The 13,468-nt window shown below is 42.3% G+C and overlaps 2 protein-coding genes across 3 annotated transcripts in view; one reads left to right on the top strand and one right to left on the bottom strand.

The window, feature by feature from the left end:
* The window catches only part of si:dkey-16j16.4 (uncharacterized), a 380,812-nt gene that overhangs the window by 191,570 nt on the left and 175,774 nt on the right, over nucleotides 1-13,468 (bottom strand). The gene's annotated exons all lie outside the window — the stretch shown is intronic.
* Nucleotides 1-13,468, top strand: part of slc4a1ap (solute carrier family 4 member 1 adaptor protein) — a 109,105-nt gene that overhangs the window by 64,593 nt on the left and 31,044 nt on the right. For both annotated transcript variants that reach the window (XM_052024168.1, XM_052024169.1), the window contains one exon: nucleotides 11,135-11,342. In XM_052024168.1, the coding sequence (XP_051880128.1) occupies nucleotides 11,135-11,342 (208 nt within the window). The remainder of the gene's footprint in view (nucleotides 1-11,134; nucleotides 11,343-13,468) is intronic.

The raw sequence follows: 13,468 nt of genomic DNA, 5'->3' as shown, positions 1-13,468 counted from the left end.
TGGGGAAGTCAGAAACAGGAAGGGAGCATTCATTCTAATGGGAGTATTCTATTACATTCCAACCCCCCCCCCCCCCCCCCCCAACAGCCACTGGGACACTGAGAAGCAGATAAGTAGGCAGATTTTGGAAAGGTGCAAAAAATAACAGGATTGTTGTCATGGGAGACTTCAACTTCCCTGACATTGATTGGCACCTCCTTAGTGCAAAAGGTTTAGATGGGGCAGAATTTGTTAGGTGTGTCCCGGAAGGATTCCTGACACACAATGTGGAGAGACCCACGAGAGGAGAGGTCATATTGGATCTAGTACCAGACAATGAACCTGGTCAGGTGACAGACCTCTCAGTGGGCGAACATTTCGGAGATAGTGACCACAACTCCCTGACCTTTAGCATAGCCATGGACAAGGGTAGGAGCAGATGATATGAGAAGGTATTTAATTGAGGGAGGGCCAATTACGATGGTGTTAGGCAGGAACTTGGGAGCGTAAATTGGGAGCAGATGTTCACAGGGAAATGCACAGCAGAAATGTGGTTGTTTCGGGACTACTTGCATGGGGTTCTGGATGGGCTTGTCCCACTGAGACAAGGAAAGGTCAGTAGGGTGAAGGAACCATGGTTGACGAGAGGTGGAACATTAGTCAGGAGGAAGAAGGAAGCATACTTAAGATTTAGGAAGCAAAAATCAGGCAATGCTCTTGAGAGTTATAAGGTAGCCAGGAAAGAGCTTAAGAAGGGACTTAGGAGAGCTAGAAGGGGATATGAGAAGGCAAATAGGATTAAGGAAAATCCCAAGGCATTCTACACATACGTGAAGAACAGGAGGATGAGGGTAGCACCACTCGGGGATAAAGGGGGAAACGTGCCTGGAGGTGGAGGAGGTAGGGGAGGTCCTTAATGAATACTTTGCTTCATTGTTCACCAGGGAGTGGGACTTGGACGAATGTGAGGTCAGCATAGAACAGGCTAATATGCTGGAGCATGTCGAGGTTCAGAAAGAGGTAGTGTTGGAGCTTCTGAAAAACATTAGGATAGATAAGTCCCCGGGGCCGGACGGAATATGCCGCAAGTTACTACGGGAAGCAAGGGAAGAGATTGCTGGGGCGTTGACAATGATCTCTGCGTCCTCCCTGGCCACAGGAGCAGTACCAGAGGATTATAGGATGGCAAATGTTGTTCCCTTGTTTAAGAAAGGTAATAGGGATAATCCTGGAAATTATAGACCAGTGAGCCTTACGTCAGTGGTGGGCAAACTATTGGAGAGGATTCTTAGGGACAGGATTTACAAGCATTTGGAGAAGCATAGTCTTATTGGGGTAGTCACTACAGCTTTGTGAGAGGCAGGTCATGCCTCAGGAGCCTAATTGAGTTTTTCAAGGAGGTGACCAAACAAATTGATGAAAGTAGAGCTGTGGATGTGGTGTATATGGATTTTAGGAAGGCATTTGACAAGGTTCCCCATGGTAGGCTCGTCCAGAAAGTAATAAGGCATGGGATCCATGGAAACTTGGCTGCATGGATTTGGAATTGGCTTGCCCACAGAAGGCAGAGGGTGGTAGTAGATGAAGCTTATTCTGCCTGGAGGATGGTGACTAGTGGTGTTCCACAGGGATCTCTTCTGGGACCCTTGCTCTTTGTGATTTGTATAAATGAATTGGATGCGGAAGTAGAGGGGTGAGTTAGTAAGTCTGCTGATGACACGAAGGTTGGAGGTTTGTGGATAGTGTGGAAGGTTGTCGTAGGTTACCACGAGATATAGACAGGACGCAGAGTTGGGCAGACAAATGGCAGATGGAGTTCAATCTGAAAAAATGAAGTGATACACTCTGGAAGGACGAAGCTGAAGGCAGAGTACAAGGATTCTTAACAGTGTGGAGGAACAGAGGGATCTTGGGGTCCAAGTCCGTAGATCCCTCAAAGTTGACGAGCAAGTTGATAGGGTTGTTAAGAAGGCATAAGGTGTGCTGGCCTTCATTAGTCGGGGGACTGAGTTCAAGAGCCACGAGGTGATGTTGCAGTTGTATAGAACTCTGGTTAGACCACAATTGGAGTATTGTGTTCAGTTCTGGTCACCTCATTATCGGAAGGATGTAGAAGTTTTAGAGAGGGTGCAGAGGAGATTTACCAGGATGCTGCCTGGATTAGAGGACATGTCTTATGAGGAAAGGTTGAGCTAGGTAGGGCTTTTCTCTTGGGAGCGACGGAGCATGAGAGGTGACTTGATAGAAATGTATAAGGTTATGAGGGGCATAGATAGAGTGGACAGCCAGCACCTTTTCCCCAAGAAGGCAATGGCCAATACCAGAGGACACTCATTTAAGGTGAGTGGAGGAAAGTTTAGCAGAGATGTCAGGTAGGTTTTTTACACATAGAGTGGTGGCTGCCTGGAATGCACTGCCGGGGGTGGTGGTGGCGGCTGATACAATAGGGACATTTAAAAGACTCTTAGATAGGCACATGGATGTAAGAAAAATGGAGGGTTATGGGCTGTATAGGAGGGAAGGGTTAGATTGATCATGGAGTAGGTTTATATTGGTTGGCACAACATCGTGGGCCGAAGGGCCCGTACAGTGCTGCACTGTTCTATGTTATTAATTGAGACAGCTCTGATTTATACATTCTAATTTAGAATTCGATATTACTTGTCTGTAGGTTGCTCCATTTAACAATGACTGTTTTGAAAACAGCGCTGTTATTTTGCTTATTTTCCCAAAATAGCAGATAATCTTCTCCAGAGCCCCTGCTCTTGGCGCATTTCCTTAATTTCCCTACTTTTTTACAGATGGAGCGCTACAAATTTTAAAGAAACTGTCATAGTATACAAGCTAGAAAGGAGCATGTTCTGGCTGTGAATGGCACTGTAAGCACATCCATTATATTTCAACAAAGAGTAGAGGAGTTCTCTCAGATGTCCTGGTCAATATATAATGCTTTTGCGATATCACTAAAAACAATTTAGAAATTACTTCCTTGCTGTTTGTGGGAGCTTGCTGTGCATAATTCCACAATTCCTACAATGCACTTCAAAAAGTACTTCATTAGCTGTAAAACTTCATGGTGCATCCTAAAGATATGAAAGCTGGTACCTAACGCCTTTCTTCATGTACCCTTTGCTTTATACAGATGTCCTGTTTTAATTTTGCCATTGTTCCTGAAGGTAACTGATGATGGTGCTGGTGTAGAGCTTATCATAATCTTCCCTAACAATGTTACTCAGTGTCTGCTTAAGAAGGACACCTAGCTATTGCACTTCTTGCATCAATCATCTCTATCATTCCTGAGTGAAGTCATTTTCCATGAAGCACCCGTGTTCTTTAGTAACCAGGGTGATTGTGCCTTGTGTCGTTAGTCAGGGCAGCCTTTGACCCAAAAGCTTAACTGCTGAGGACGTCGTGTCTCAAAGTGAGTGCTTCCCCACCTGCCCCACCCCCCACCCCCAAAACACAAGCACCTCAACAACTGTTTTCAAACATTTGTTCAAGTTCAAGTTTACCTGTTGCCATAGGCAGACATACACAGGGTACAAATAGCATGAAAATTAGTTTTTTGCAGCAGCAGCACAGTACATTACAAGATGAGGACAAACATAAGTTAACATAAATTTAAATTAGCATGAAGTATACATAACTTATACATGTGCAATATAAACAACAAAATAAACATAACGACACAAGTGCAAGATTGATTGAGAAAGAGAAAAAAAATAAGTCCGAGGTAGTGTGAAGGTTTTTCAGGTCGGCTCAAGAACCTGACGGCAGTGGGGAAGAAGCTGTTTGTTGAACCTTGCGGTGTGGGTCTCCTGTACCTCCCTTCCACCTGATGCTGCATCGAGAAGAGGGCCTGGCCCGGATGGTGGGGGTCCCTGGTGATGGATGCCGCCTTCCTGAGACATCACTTCTTGTAGATGTCCTCAGTGGTGAGAGAGCTGTACCTGGGATGGAACTGGCCGAGTCCACCACTCTCTGCAGCCTCTTGCGTTCCTGTGCAAGAATGCAATTTGTGTAAGAAAAGAATGTTCATTCACAGAACCTCTAACCTCATTGTCTGAGAGCATATTTTGCACCATGAATTTAATGGGCTGTACATTATAGCTCTAAAGAATAACACTATGTTCAAAACACTTGAAGAAGAATTTACATTTTTATATCTTTCTAAATCAGTGTAAAATTCAAATATATTTTTTTCTGGATTGTCAATGCATGTTTTTAGGCAATTCTAAAATAAATAAATTAAGACTCCAACTGATCTTTAAAAAAAAGAGCAACAGCTAAGGATTTGGATTCTTAGGCAATCAGGCTTTAAATCCCAGCCTGCACTAACATAATGTACTTGGATATTGCTATAGTGTAATTTCAAAGAGCCTTGAGGAAAATTATCTGGATAAAAAGAAAGGCTTGCAATTATGTAGAGCCCTTCGTACCTCAGAACACAACATAAAGCACTTTGCAGCTAGTGGAATACATCTGGAGTCTAGTTACTTTTAGTGTAGAAAATGAGGCATCTGCTTTGTACAAAACAAGATCTCAAAAGCTTTCTTTTTCGAGGCACAAGAGTTGAAAGGCTCATCTCCCCTTCTTCAATAGCACCATGAAACCAGCCACAAGCACCAGAGAAGACAGATGGACTCTGCTTAAAGTCCCATGTGAAATATGGCACCTCAGTGCACCACCCCCTCCTGACTGGAGATGACTGTCAACTGCTCTTTCCCTAAACTCATTTAATTAAGCTGAGTGCAGGGCATTTTTGAATTAGAATTTCATAGAGTTATAGAAATTTGCAGCACAGAAGATGGCCATTTGTTCAGTTGTATCTGTGCCAGCCAATAAACAGCTAACCAGTTGATCCCTCTTTCTAAGTCTTGCAGGTTACAACAGTACACATGTTTGTACAGATTTTTTTTGATGCAGTTGGTTGTGCTGTTATCATGCTTTCGGTAATGAGTTACAAATTTGCACCACCATCTGGATGAGAAAAATTCTCCTCTTATTCTAATTCCTTTAACTGTATGACCCCTTGTTGTTGACATCTGTCGCTCTTAATTTTATATCCCTTAAATAAATCTGGCCTCGTACTTCGCTTTTCCAAAGAGAGAGGTTCTAAAGATTTCAGCAGATTCTAATTTAAGTGCTAGCTCCCAAAATGCTTACACAGACATCAGTTGCTGAATGTCAAATTTAATTTTAGTAGCTGCTGCGGCACTCAGACCTACTGAGTACAAAAGGTAAGCCGTATGCTTTACAGGTGAGTGCCAAATTTTGATCTACAGAAGGATCGTGACTGGAGGAGCTTCTTTTAAGTGGTAGGGGTCTGATGTGTCATGAAAACCCCAGAGGATTTCAGTCTTAAAGTGGGAGACAAAAAATAGACAATGGTTCACCACATGCTGTTCTCACACTTTTCACTATTATTATTTAAAGTTCCGACCCCGCAGGAGCATGGATATTTAAAAGTGAATTTGATCTAATCTCTCCCAAACTAGAAGGAAAGGGTTCCTTAGGGATATCGTGGCTGGTCTTTTATACTGTATCACCACCCCGTCCACAAAGTAGCACCTCCCCAAGTTTGTCCATTTTGTTTCAGAATGGAGATACAAGAGACTGCAGATGCTGGAGCATCTGGAGCAAAGCAACAAATCATTGGAGGAAATCAGCAGGTCAGGCATCATCTGCGGAGGGAAACGGACAGTCGACATTTCGGGCCAGAACGTCGACTGTCCGTTTCCCTCCAGAGACACTGCCTGACCCACTGAGTTCCTCCAGCGGTTTGTTTTTCTTTTTTTACTCTCATCTCAGAATGAAATTTGGAAGGCCAAAGGCTATACCTTAGTTCAGCCATCTGTTTCCTGACGTGACCGTTTAAACTACACTCAGCAGACTTGCCTATCATCTCTGTAAACTGGTTTTGATGCAGTTCAAGCTGATGCGACAAATCCCTCACATTTCTGCTCCTTCTAAAAGGTCTTTGGTAAAGTAACCTTCCCCAGACTAAGTACAGCTACATGTGATTTGAAACAAATTGGCCCTTAATGCACAGATGTCATGACAGTGGGAGACAGAAGTGCAATGCTGAAGCAGCAAGAGGTACACTTATAAAGTTCGGATTAAAGCTCATCAAGGCAAATTAAAGGTATCTTTCCTCTGCAGCTGACTTGCTGTCATATATATATGTGGGCATTTGCTCATTTTATTTTAATTGGGTTTCAGACTATTGTTTTTCATCATAAGCTCCAAAGGGATTGGCTTTCTTCACTTTGATATAAGGTGGCAACAGCTGACTGTGTTGGTATTGCAGATTTTAAAAGTTGGTTGGTAATTTGCAATGGTGAATGTGTATCTTCTTAATTAATTGTTATCAATTGCGTAATTTTAGCAGGGCTTAAGCTTATAAGAAAGTAACCTTAAAATGCTTACAGATCAGAAGACGAAGCTGCCTTCAACTCAGCAGACAATGCGAGTTCTGTGGAGTTAAACAGTGTTAGATTTGGCCTACTGCCGGACAATTCCCCTCCTCACCCTCCCATCTCTCCCATGCCCTCCACATGCCTACGCTATCCTGGTATGGATGACTGCATCTAATTGCCCTTGGTCTGTTGATCCTCCAACTTGGACACCAGGATATGGTGGGGTGCATCTGTGGTCCTGGCCACAACAGAGATCATCTGCCAACATCTCTGAGACTCCCAAACATACTTGCATGCTTCAGAAGGCAGAGATACTTAAAAGATATTGCAATTGCTTTGTATGACTAACTATTTAGAACACAAATAATGTTTTTAAAAATCAAATGAGGTAAAATAAGAGTCATGTAGCTGTACAGAACAGAAACAGGCCCTTCAGCCCAACTCGTTCATGCCGACCATGATGCCCAACCATGCTAATCCCATTTGCCTGCATTAACCTGTATCCCCCTCTATCCAAGTACCTTTCCAAATGTCCTTTAAGCATTGTATTGTATCTGCCTTTACCACCTCCTGTGGCAGCTGATGCCATATAACCACCACTCTCTGTGTGGAAAAACTTGCCCCTCAGATCTGAATTTACCCTGATTTCCAGATTGGGAATCCCTTTATAAATGAATGGGAATTCTGATCCCCTGCCAGGTTTAGCTGGCATAAGAATACAGGTGGGCTATCCAGGAAATCCCAGCACAATCAGGCTGCACCATTAAACTCCTCAGAGTCCAGATACAGAGGCACCGGAATCTGTCACTTGGCTTGTCCTGGGCTGGTTAAGTCTGGGACATGCAGTAGGTTAGGCCTGCGGTGAGAGGATTAGTATTTTTAAAGGTGACATCATTCTGCTATAGTGTCTTTGGTGAGGCAGCCAAAATTAGGAACTCAACATGTGCCAAGCTGCTCATGAGAATGCGCATATCACCAGATCTTGATTGAGTAAATTAACGTGGTGCTGCTTAAGGTGATGACAGTTATTACAGCAGTGTGCATTGTCTTTCTCTATTTTTTGCTATCAGTGCCAGCATTAAACACTTGGGACATAAGAACTATCCTGGGAATTAGTCACTGATATATCCAGAGAATTCGATGTCTAGGTTCATTTAAGACTGGAGCACTGTGGGATTGAGTGGGATAAATGTGGAAGGCAAGACTTGAATTGGAGAGCATTTTTAATAATGTACCTATTATTTTGCCTGAAATGTCTTAAAATTTGGATTAATAATTTTCTGTCTCTAAACCTGGGAAATGGTGGGCCTATCCTTGTTTATGTTATTCATCTTTTGGGATCTGGGCATTGCTGGTGAGGCCAGCATTTATTGCCTCTTCCCAAGTGCAGTTAAGGTGGTGGTGAGCCACCACTTGAACCACTGCAGTCCTTACGCTGAAGTTGCTCCCACGTTGTTTTTTAGGTAGGAAGTTCCAGGATTTCAATTTGACCATGGTGAAGGAACAGTGATATATTTCCAAATCAGGATTGTGTGTAACCTGGAGTTAAACCTGTAGGTCGTAGAAGTCATGGGTTTGGAAGTCACTGTAACAAAAACCTAGATGAGGAACTGCAATGTGTTTTGTAGTTGGTAAACACTACAGCCATGGGGCACCAGTGGTGGGGGGATGGGGTACCAAACAATCAAGCTGCTTTGCTTTGGGTGGTATCAAGCCCTGACTATTGTTGTATCTGTATTTATCCAAGCAAGTGAAGAGTATTCCATGATGATTCTGATGTAGATAGTGGAAAAGCTTTGAAGTTTCAGGGAGTGAGTCAGTCACCACAGGATATCCAACCCCTTTGACGTGCTCTATGGCCACAGTATTTATGTGGCCGGTCCAGTTGAGTTTCTGGTCATTGGTGCTCCTCAGGTTTTAATGATAGAGGAACTAGGTGATAGTAATGCCATTGACGATTAATGATGGGTAGTTAGACTCGCTCTTGTTGGAGATGGTCATTGCGTACACTTGTTGTGTGCGTTATTTACCCTCTATCAGCCCATTGCCTAAATATTGTCTTGGCATTGCTGCCTGCTTCATTTGGTGAGGAATTGTGAATTGCATAGGATTGTGCAACCATCAGCAAACATCCTCATTTCCGATCTTATGATGAAAAAAAGTCACTAGTAAAACAGCTGTAAATTATTTGGATATAGGGCCTGAAGAACCCTGCATTGTGTCCTGGGACTGAGATCATTGACTTCCAATAACCACAAACATCATTCTTGGTACGATATATGACTCCATCCATTGGAGTCTTTTTCTTTTGCCTATTGACTTCAGTTTACCAGAACTCCTTGATGCCACACTCAGTCAAATACTGCCCCGATGTCAAGGATGGACTTTCTCACTTCACCTCTGGAATTCGGCTCTTGAACCCATGTTTGAACTAAGGCAGTGATGAGGTTGGGAGCCAAATAAGCCTGGTGAAACCCAAACTGGGCATCAAAAGCAGGTTATTGATGAGTAAGTGCTGGTTAATAGAGCTGTTCACAACACCTTCCATTGTTTTGCCAGTGATTGAGAATAGACTGATTAGTTAGCAGGAGTGATTCTGTCCTGCTTTCAACCTAGGCAATTTTTCACATTGTCAGCATTTTCACCTTGACCATTAAGTTGTCCTCGCCTGATCTTGACAATCAAATCGGAAGTTTCTGCTCTTTCCTTGCATGATTAAGCTAACAACAGGTGGATACTGTTGGATCGTGCTGATGTCAGTCGGACCATTTGCAAATATAATATCCTACTTGACTGCTGCTGGAGCTGCCTGATAAAAATGTTCACTCTTTGCACCTCCCTGAATGAGGTGTTACAATTGCTCACCACTTACTGCACTTTCATCGAGTCATAAAGTACAGAAACGGGTGCTTCCACCATGTCCATGCCGACCTTTTACGCCCATCTGCACTAATGCCATTGGGAGTCACAGAGCCATATAGCATGGAAGCAGGCCCTTTGGCCCAACTTGGCACATGGTGCCCACCAAGCTAGTGCCATTTGCCCATGTTTGGTCCTTGTCCGTCCAAACTTTTCCTATCCATGTACTTACCCAAATGTACCTAGCTCAACCATGTTCTCCAATATACCTATTACCCTCTGCGTGAAGAAGTTGTCCCTCAGGTCCCTTTTAAGTCTTTCACCTTTCTCCTTAAACCTATGCCCTATGTTTTTAGTTCCCTTTCCCTGGGAAAACCCCCTCACAGACCCTATTTATGCCATATTTTCCTGTATTAGGCCTGTATCCTTCTATGCCTTGCCTTTGTGCCTGTGATTGTATTTGATTCCACCACCACCTCCCCTGGCATTGAGGTCCAGATATCAACCATTCTCTGTGTACAAAACTTACCCCTCAGAAAAAGATTCTGACTATTTACCCTGTCTGTGCCTTTCATAATTTCATAAACCTCCACCAGGTCACCCCTCCACCTGCTTTGCTCAAAGGAAAACCAGCCCAGCCTATCTGGTCTCTCCCCATAACCAATGTCCTCCAATCCAGGCAACATCCTGGTGAATCTCCTCTGCAGAGTCTCCAGTGCCCACTTCTGCATGCTCTTTCCTTGGATAAGAGGGGGCTTAAAGGTTACGTAAAAGTTTCAAACAGATTTTAAAAAAATTTGCAAAATTCTTCTAGAATAATTGCCAAATTTGTCCTTTCCGGTATCTCTGAATGTTGTTGTCTCAGATCCAGTATTCATTTATTCCCTGTTTGAATCTTTCCATTTTGGTTTCTGCACTTTACATAACGTCAGAATAGTCAGCGTACCGTAGAATTTGTCTTTCAAACTTACTGGAATCTTCTTTTCCCCCATTCCTGTTTAAAAGACTTTATTAAAATACATCTGTTTTATTACAGCTTTCCATTTACTTTTATTTTAGCTTTCCATTTACTTTTATTTTCACTTAATTTTGTATATGATTGCAAGATGGTGTTGCTGATTTTAAAACATTTCAAATGCTAGGAGGTTTAAAAAAAGTGCAAGGTCACCCAGAAGTTGTGAAGTAAGTTACTAGGAAAGGACATTGAATTATTGGTGAATTGGTTTATTGTCACATGTGCTAAGGTACAGTGAAAAACTTGTGTGCCATCCATACGGATCATCATTACAACATGCATTGAGGTAGTACAAGGGAAAACAATAACAATACAGAATATAGTGTTACAGTTACAGAGAAAGAGCAGTGCAGGCAGACAATAAGGTGCAAGGCCATAACGAGGTAGATTGTAAGGTCAAGAGTCCATCTTATTGTACCAGAGGATGGTTCAATAGTCTTATAACAGCGGGATAGAAGCTATCCTTGAGCCTGGTGGCACGTGCTCTTAGGCTTTTGTATCTTCTGCCCAGTGGGAGGGGGAGACAATAGAGAGTGTCCAGGGTAGGTGGGATCTTTGATTATGTTGGCTGCTTTACTGAGGCAGCGAGAAGTGAGTCAGAGTCCATGGAGCGGAAGCTGGTTTCCGTGACGTGCTGAACAATGTCCACAAATCTTGGCAGTTTCTTGCAGTCACAGGCAGAGCAGTTGCCATACCAATGTAATATTAATAGGTCCAATAAGCAACAAAAACATTTTTGATTAGAAATTGAGACAGTTAGTAAGTAGACATTTGATGGCATTATACGGGGATCTAATGGAAAAATTCTTTTATTCCAAAAGAAAAGTCTTCTAAATAAAACATATTTTTCCTTCCCATTCAGGGATTGCCACCTAAACGCCCTGAACCACCCAGTAGCTTATTTAACATGAAGGAAAGTCAAGCAGAGGAGGAGGAGGAGGAGGAGGATGAGGAGGAAGCAGCCGCAGAAAAGAATAAGCCTGATGTTAAGTCTCAGGAAGAAGAGCTGGAACAGGAACCAGAGCTGTCTCATTCCAATGATTCATCAAAAAATCCCAGCCAGGATAATGGTGAGTTTGAAGGAGATATCTTGCTGATATTAGTGAACATAAATTGCCAAGAGAGTGGTTTCCTGAAATCTGTGGCCTTATGACCCTGGATGCAGTCGTTCATCCCACTTTAAATTGCAAGTGCATGGTCATCAGTTTTGAACTGCATTTCGTTTTGCTTCATACCACTTGCTGCCTAATTTAGTACTTGAAGAATGGCAAGACTGGAGTTGTCCGTGCCAATGGAACCTCGCTTCTCTAAAGTCCGAGACTGAGAAGAGAATATGAGAGCAGGGAAAAGATGCAGCTGTTATCTCCTTTATTTTCAGTGTGTAATTCTGTTGATATTATCCTCATTTAATTCAGTATGTTGGTACTGCCTAGTTCTATAAATTCATACAACTAGTTTCCCATATTGTTCCTCCAATACTTTTTTTTAAAAAAAAGCAATTACTTCTTATTTTTCAACTAATTTTTAAGGCTGCTAGTCATTTTACCCACATTAGGTAATTCTCTCTGTTAATCATAGCTGGTGCCTGCACTGCCGTAAATGACCGATTAGTTTGCACTATGTAACAATCCTTCACTCATTGCACTGTGCTGGAGAAAGTGGTTGGTTTGGCAATATTAACCATCACTAAGTAGACTTGGTTTGCTATACAGGGACAGAAAATGCTGGCAGTGGCAGGTGAGGCTCTATCTGTGGAGATGGAAACAGTTATCTTTTCATGTCGATGTTCCCTCAGAACTAGGAAAATTTAATAAGCAAAATTGTTTTAAGTTGCAGAGAAGTGGTGATAAAGGGTATGTTTATTGTATCACAGATCCCATTCTCAGCTCCAAATTCATTATTGGCTGACACAGTTATGCTATTGTTCTCTCTGGATTTTACTTACTTATTGTCCAGAACCCCCCTTGAACCACTAAAGGGTATCAAGGAGTATAGATGTAATTGGGATTGGTAACAATTAGCCATGACCTAATTGCAGGCTCAAGAGACCAAATGGTTTTCCCTGTGTTAAAGAAAAGCAAAAAAAACTGCACATGTGGAAATAAAGTTGAAAATACTGGCGATACTCAGCAGGCCAGACAGCATCTGTGAAGAGAGTAGAGTTGGTGTTTCAGGTCAATAACCTTTCATCAGTCCATCAGCAAAAAACAGAGGTGTGGGTTAATGGTCCTTTGGTTCTTATGAAAAGTTCACATTAATGGTTTTTCTCTCTCCTGAGCTGTGACGTGGCCTGTTCAGTATTTCCAGCATCTTCTGTTTTACTTAATGATATTTGTTCATAGATTTTAAAATAATCATGCTCAATTACTAGAAAGCTTATTTATTGCCCTATTTTTAGTCATGCGTTTATGTCAGCATTTACCATTGAGAATTGTCGTACCAATTTTTTCCAGTTTGAGTAAACTGTAATAACCTAATTTAATTTCTATCCTCAAAACTCCTGACAGTTTTTTTTCCTCTTAACTCCTTCACCAGTCAGAACCTGAGAGAACTGTGCTAAGAGAATTCACTATTTAACAATAACCTGAGGAAAAGTTTTAAACTTGCAACACTTACTCATTGTTGTGAACTATGTCACTATATATAAGTCGCAATTGAAGGTTTGCCTTCTTGCCTTGTTGGATCCTACAGCAATACAGTGTTGTCATGAAGTGCTGTACTGCTACTAGCAGAATTCACACCACAGAGAAAACAATGTTTTTGAAAATCCTGATGTCTTCAAAATCAGTGGCTGTGATTTGCACAACTCCTTGTTGGAACCCCCTTAATCAGGTATTCCTGCCGTTATTAAATCACAAATCTATGCAACTGTGGTAAACTTCCTCTCCTTATCTCTCTGCAGCCTTTGACCTGGTTGGCAATAAAACTCTTCTTAAATGCATTTTGTCCAACATCCAACTGAGGGGACAGCCTTAATCTAGTTATTCACTTATAACTGGAATCTCCTCCAGTTGCTTCTCTTCCCATTACCCAGGGTTTCTGCTGGATTCCTCAAGGATCTTTTCTTGGAACACTTCTATTTCTCGTTTACGTATGGCCGTTCAGTGATATGATAAGGGACAATAATAGGTTCTATGCCTCTGACTAAAATCATTATACCACACCACCACCACCTCCTGATCCATTCACTGCTTCT

Source organism: Pristis pectinata, chromosome 10 (assembly GCF_009764475.1).
Source record: "Pristis pectinata isolate sPriPec2 chromosome 10, sPriPec2.1.pri, whole genome shotgun sequence".
Taxonomy (NCBI): domain Eukaryota; kingdom Metazoa; phylum Chordata; class Chondrichthyes; order Rhinopristiformes; family Pristidae; genus Pristis; species Pristis pectinata.
Note: the sequence above shows the minus strand (reverse complement) of the source record. Positions and strands in the feature narration are given on the sequence as shown.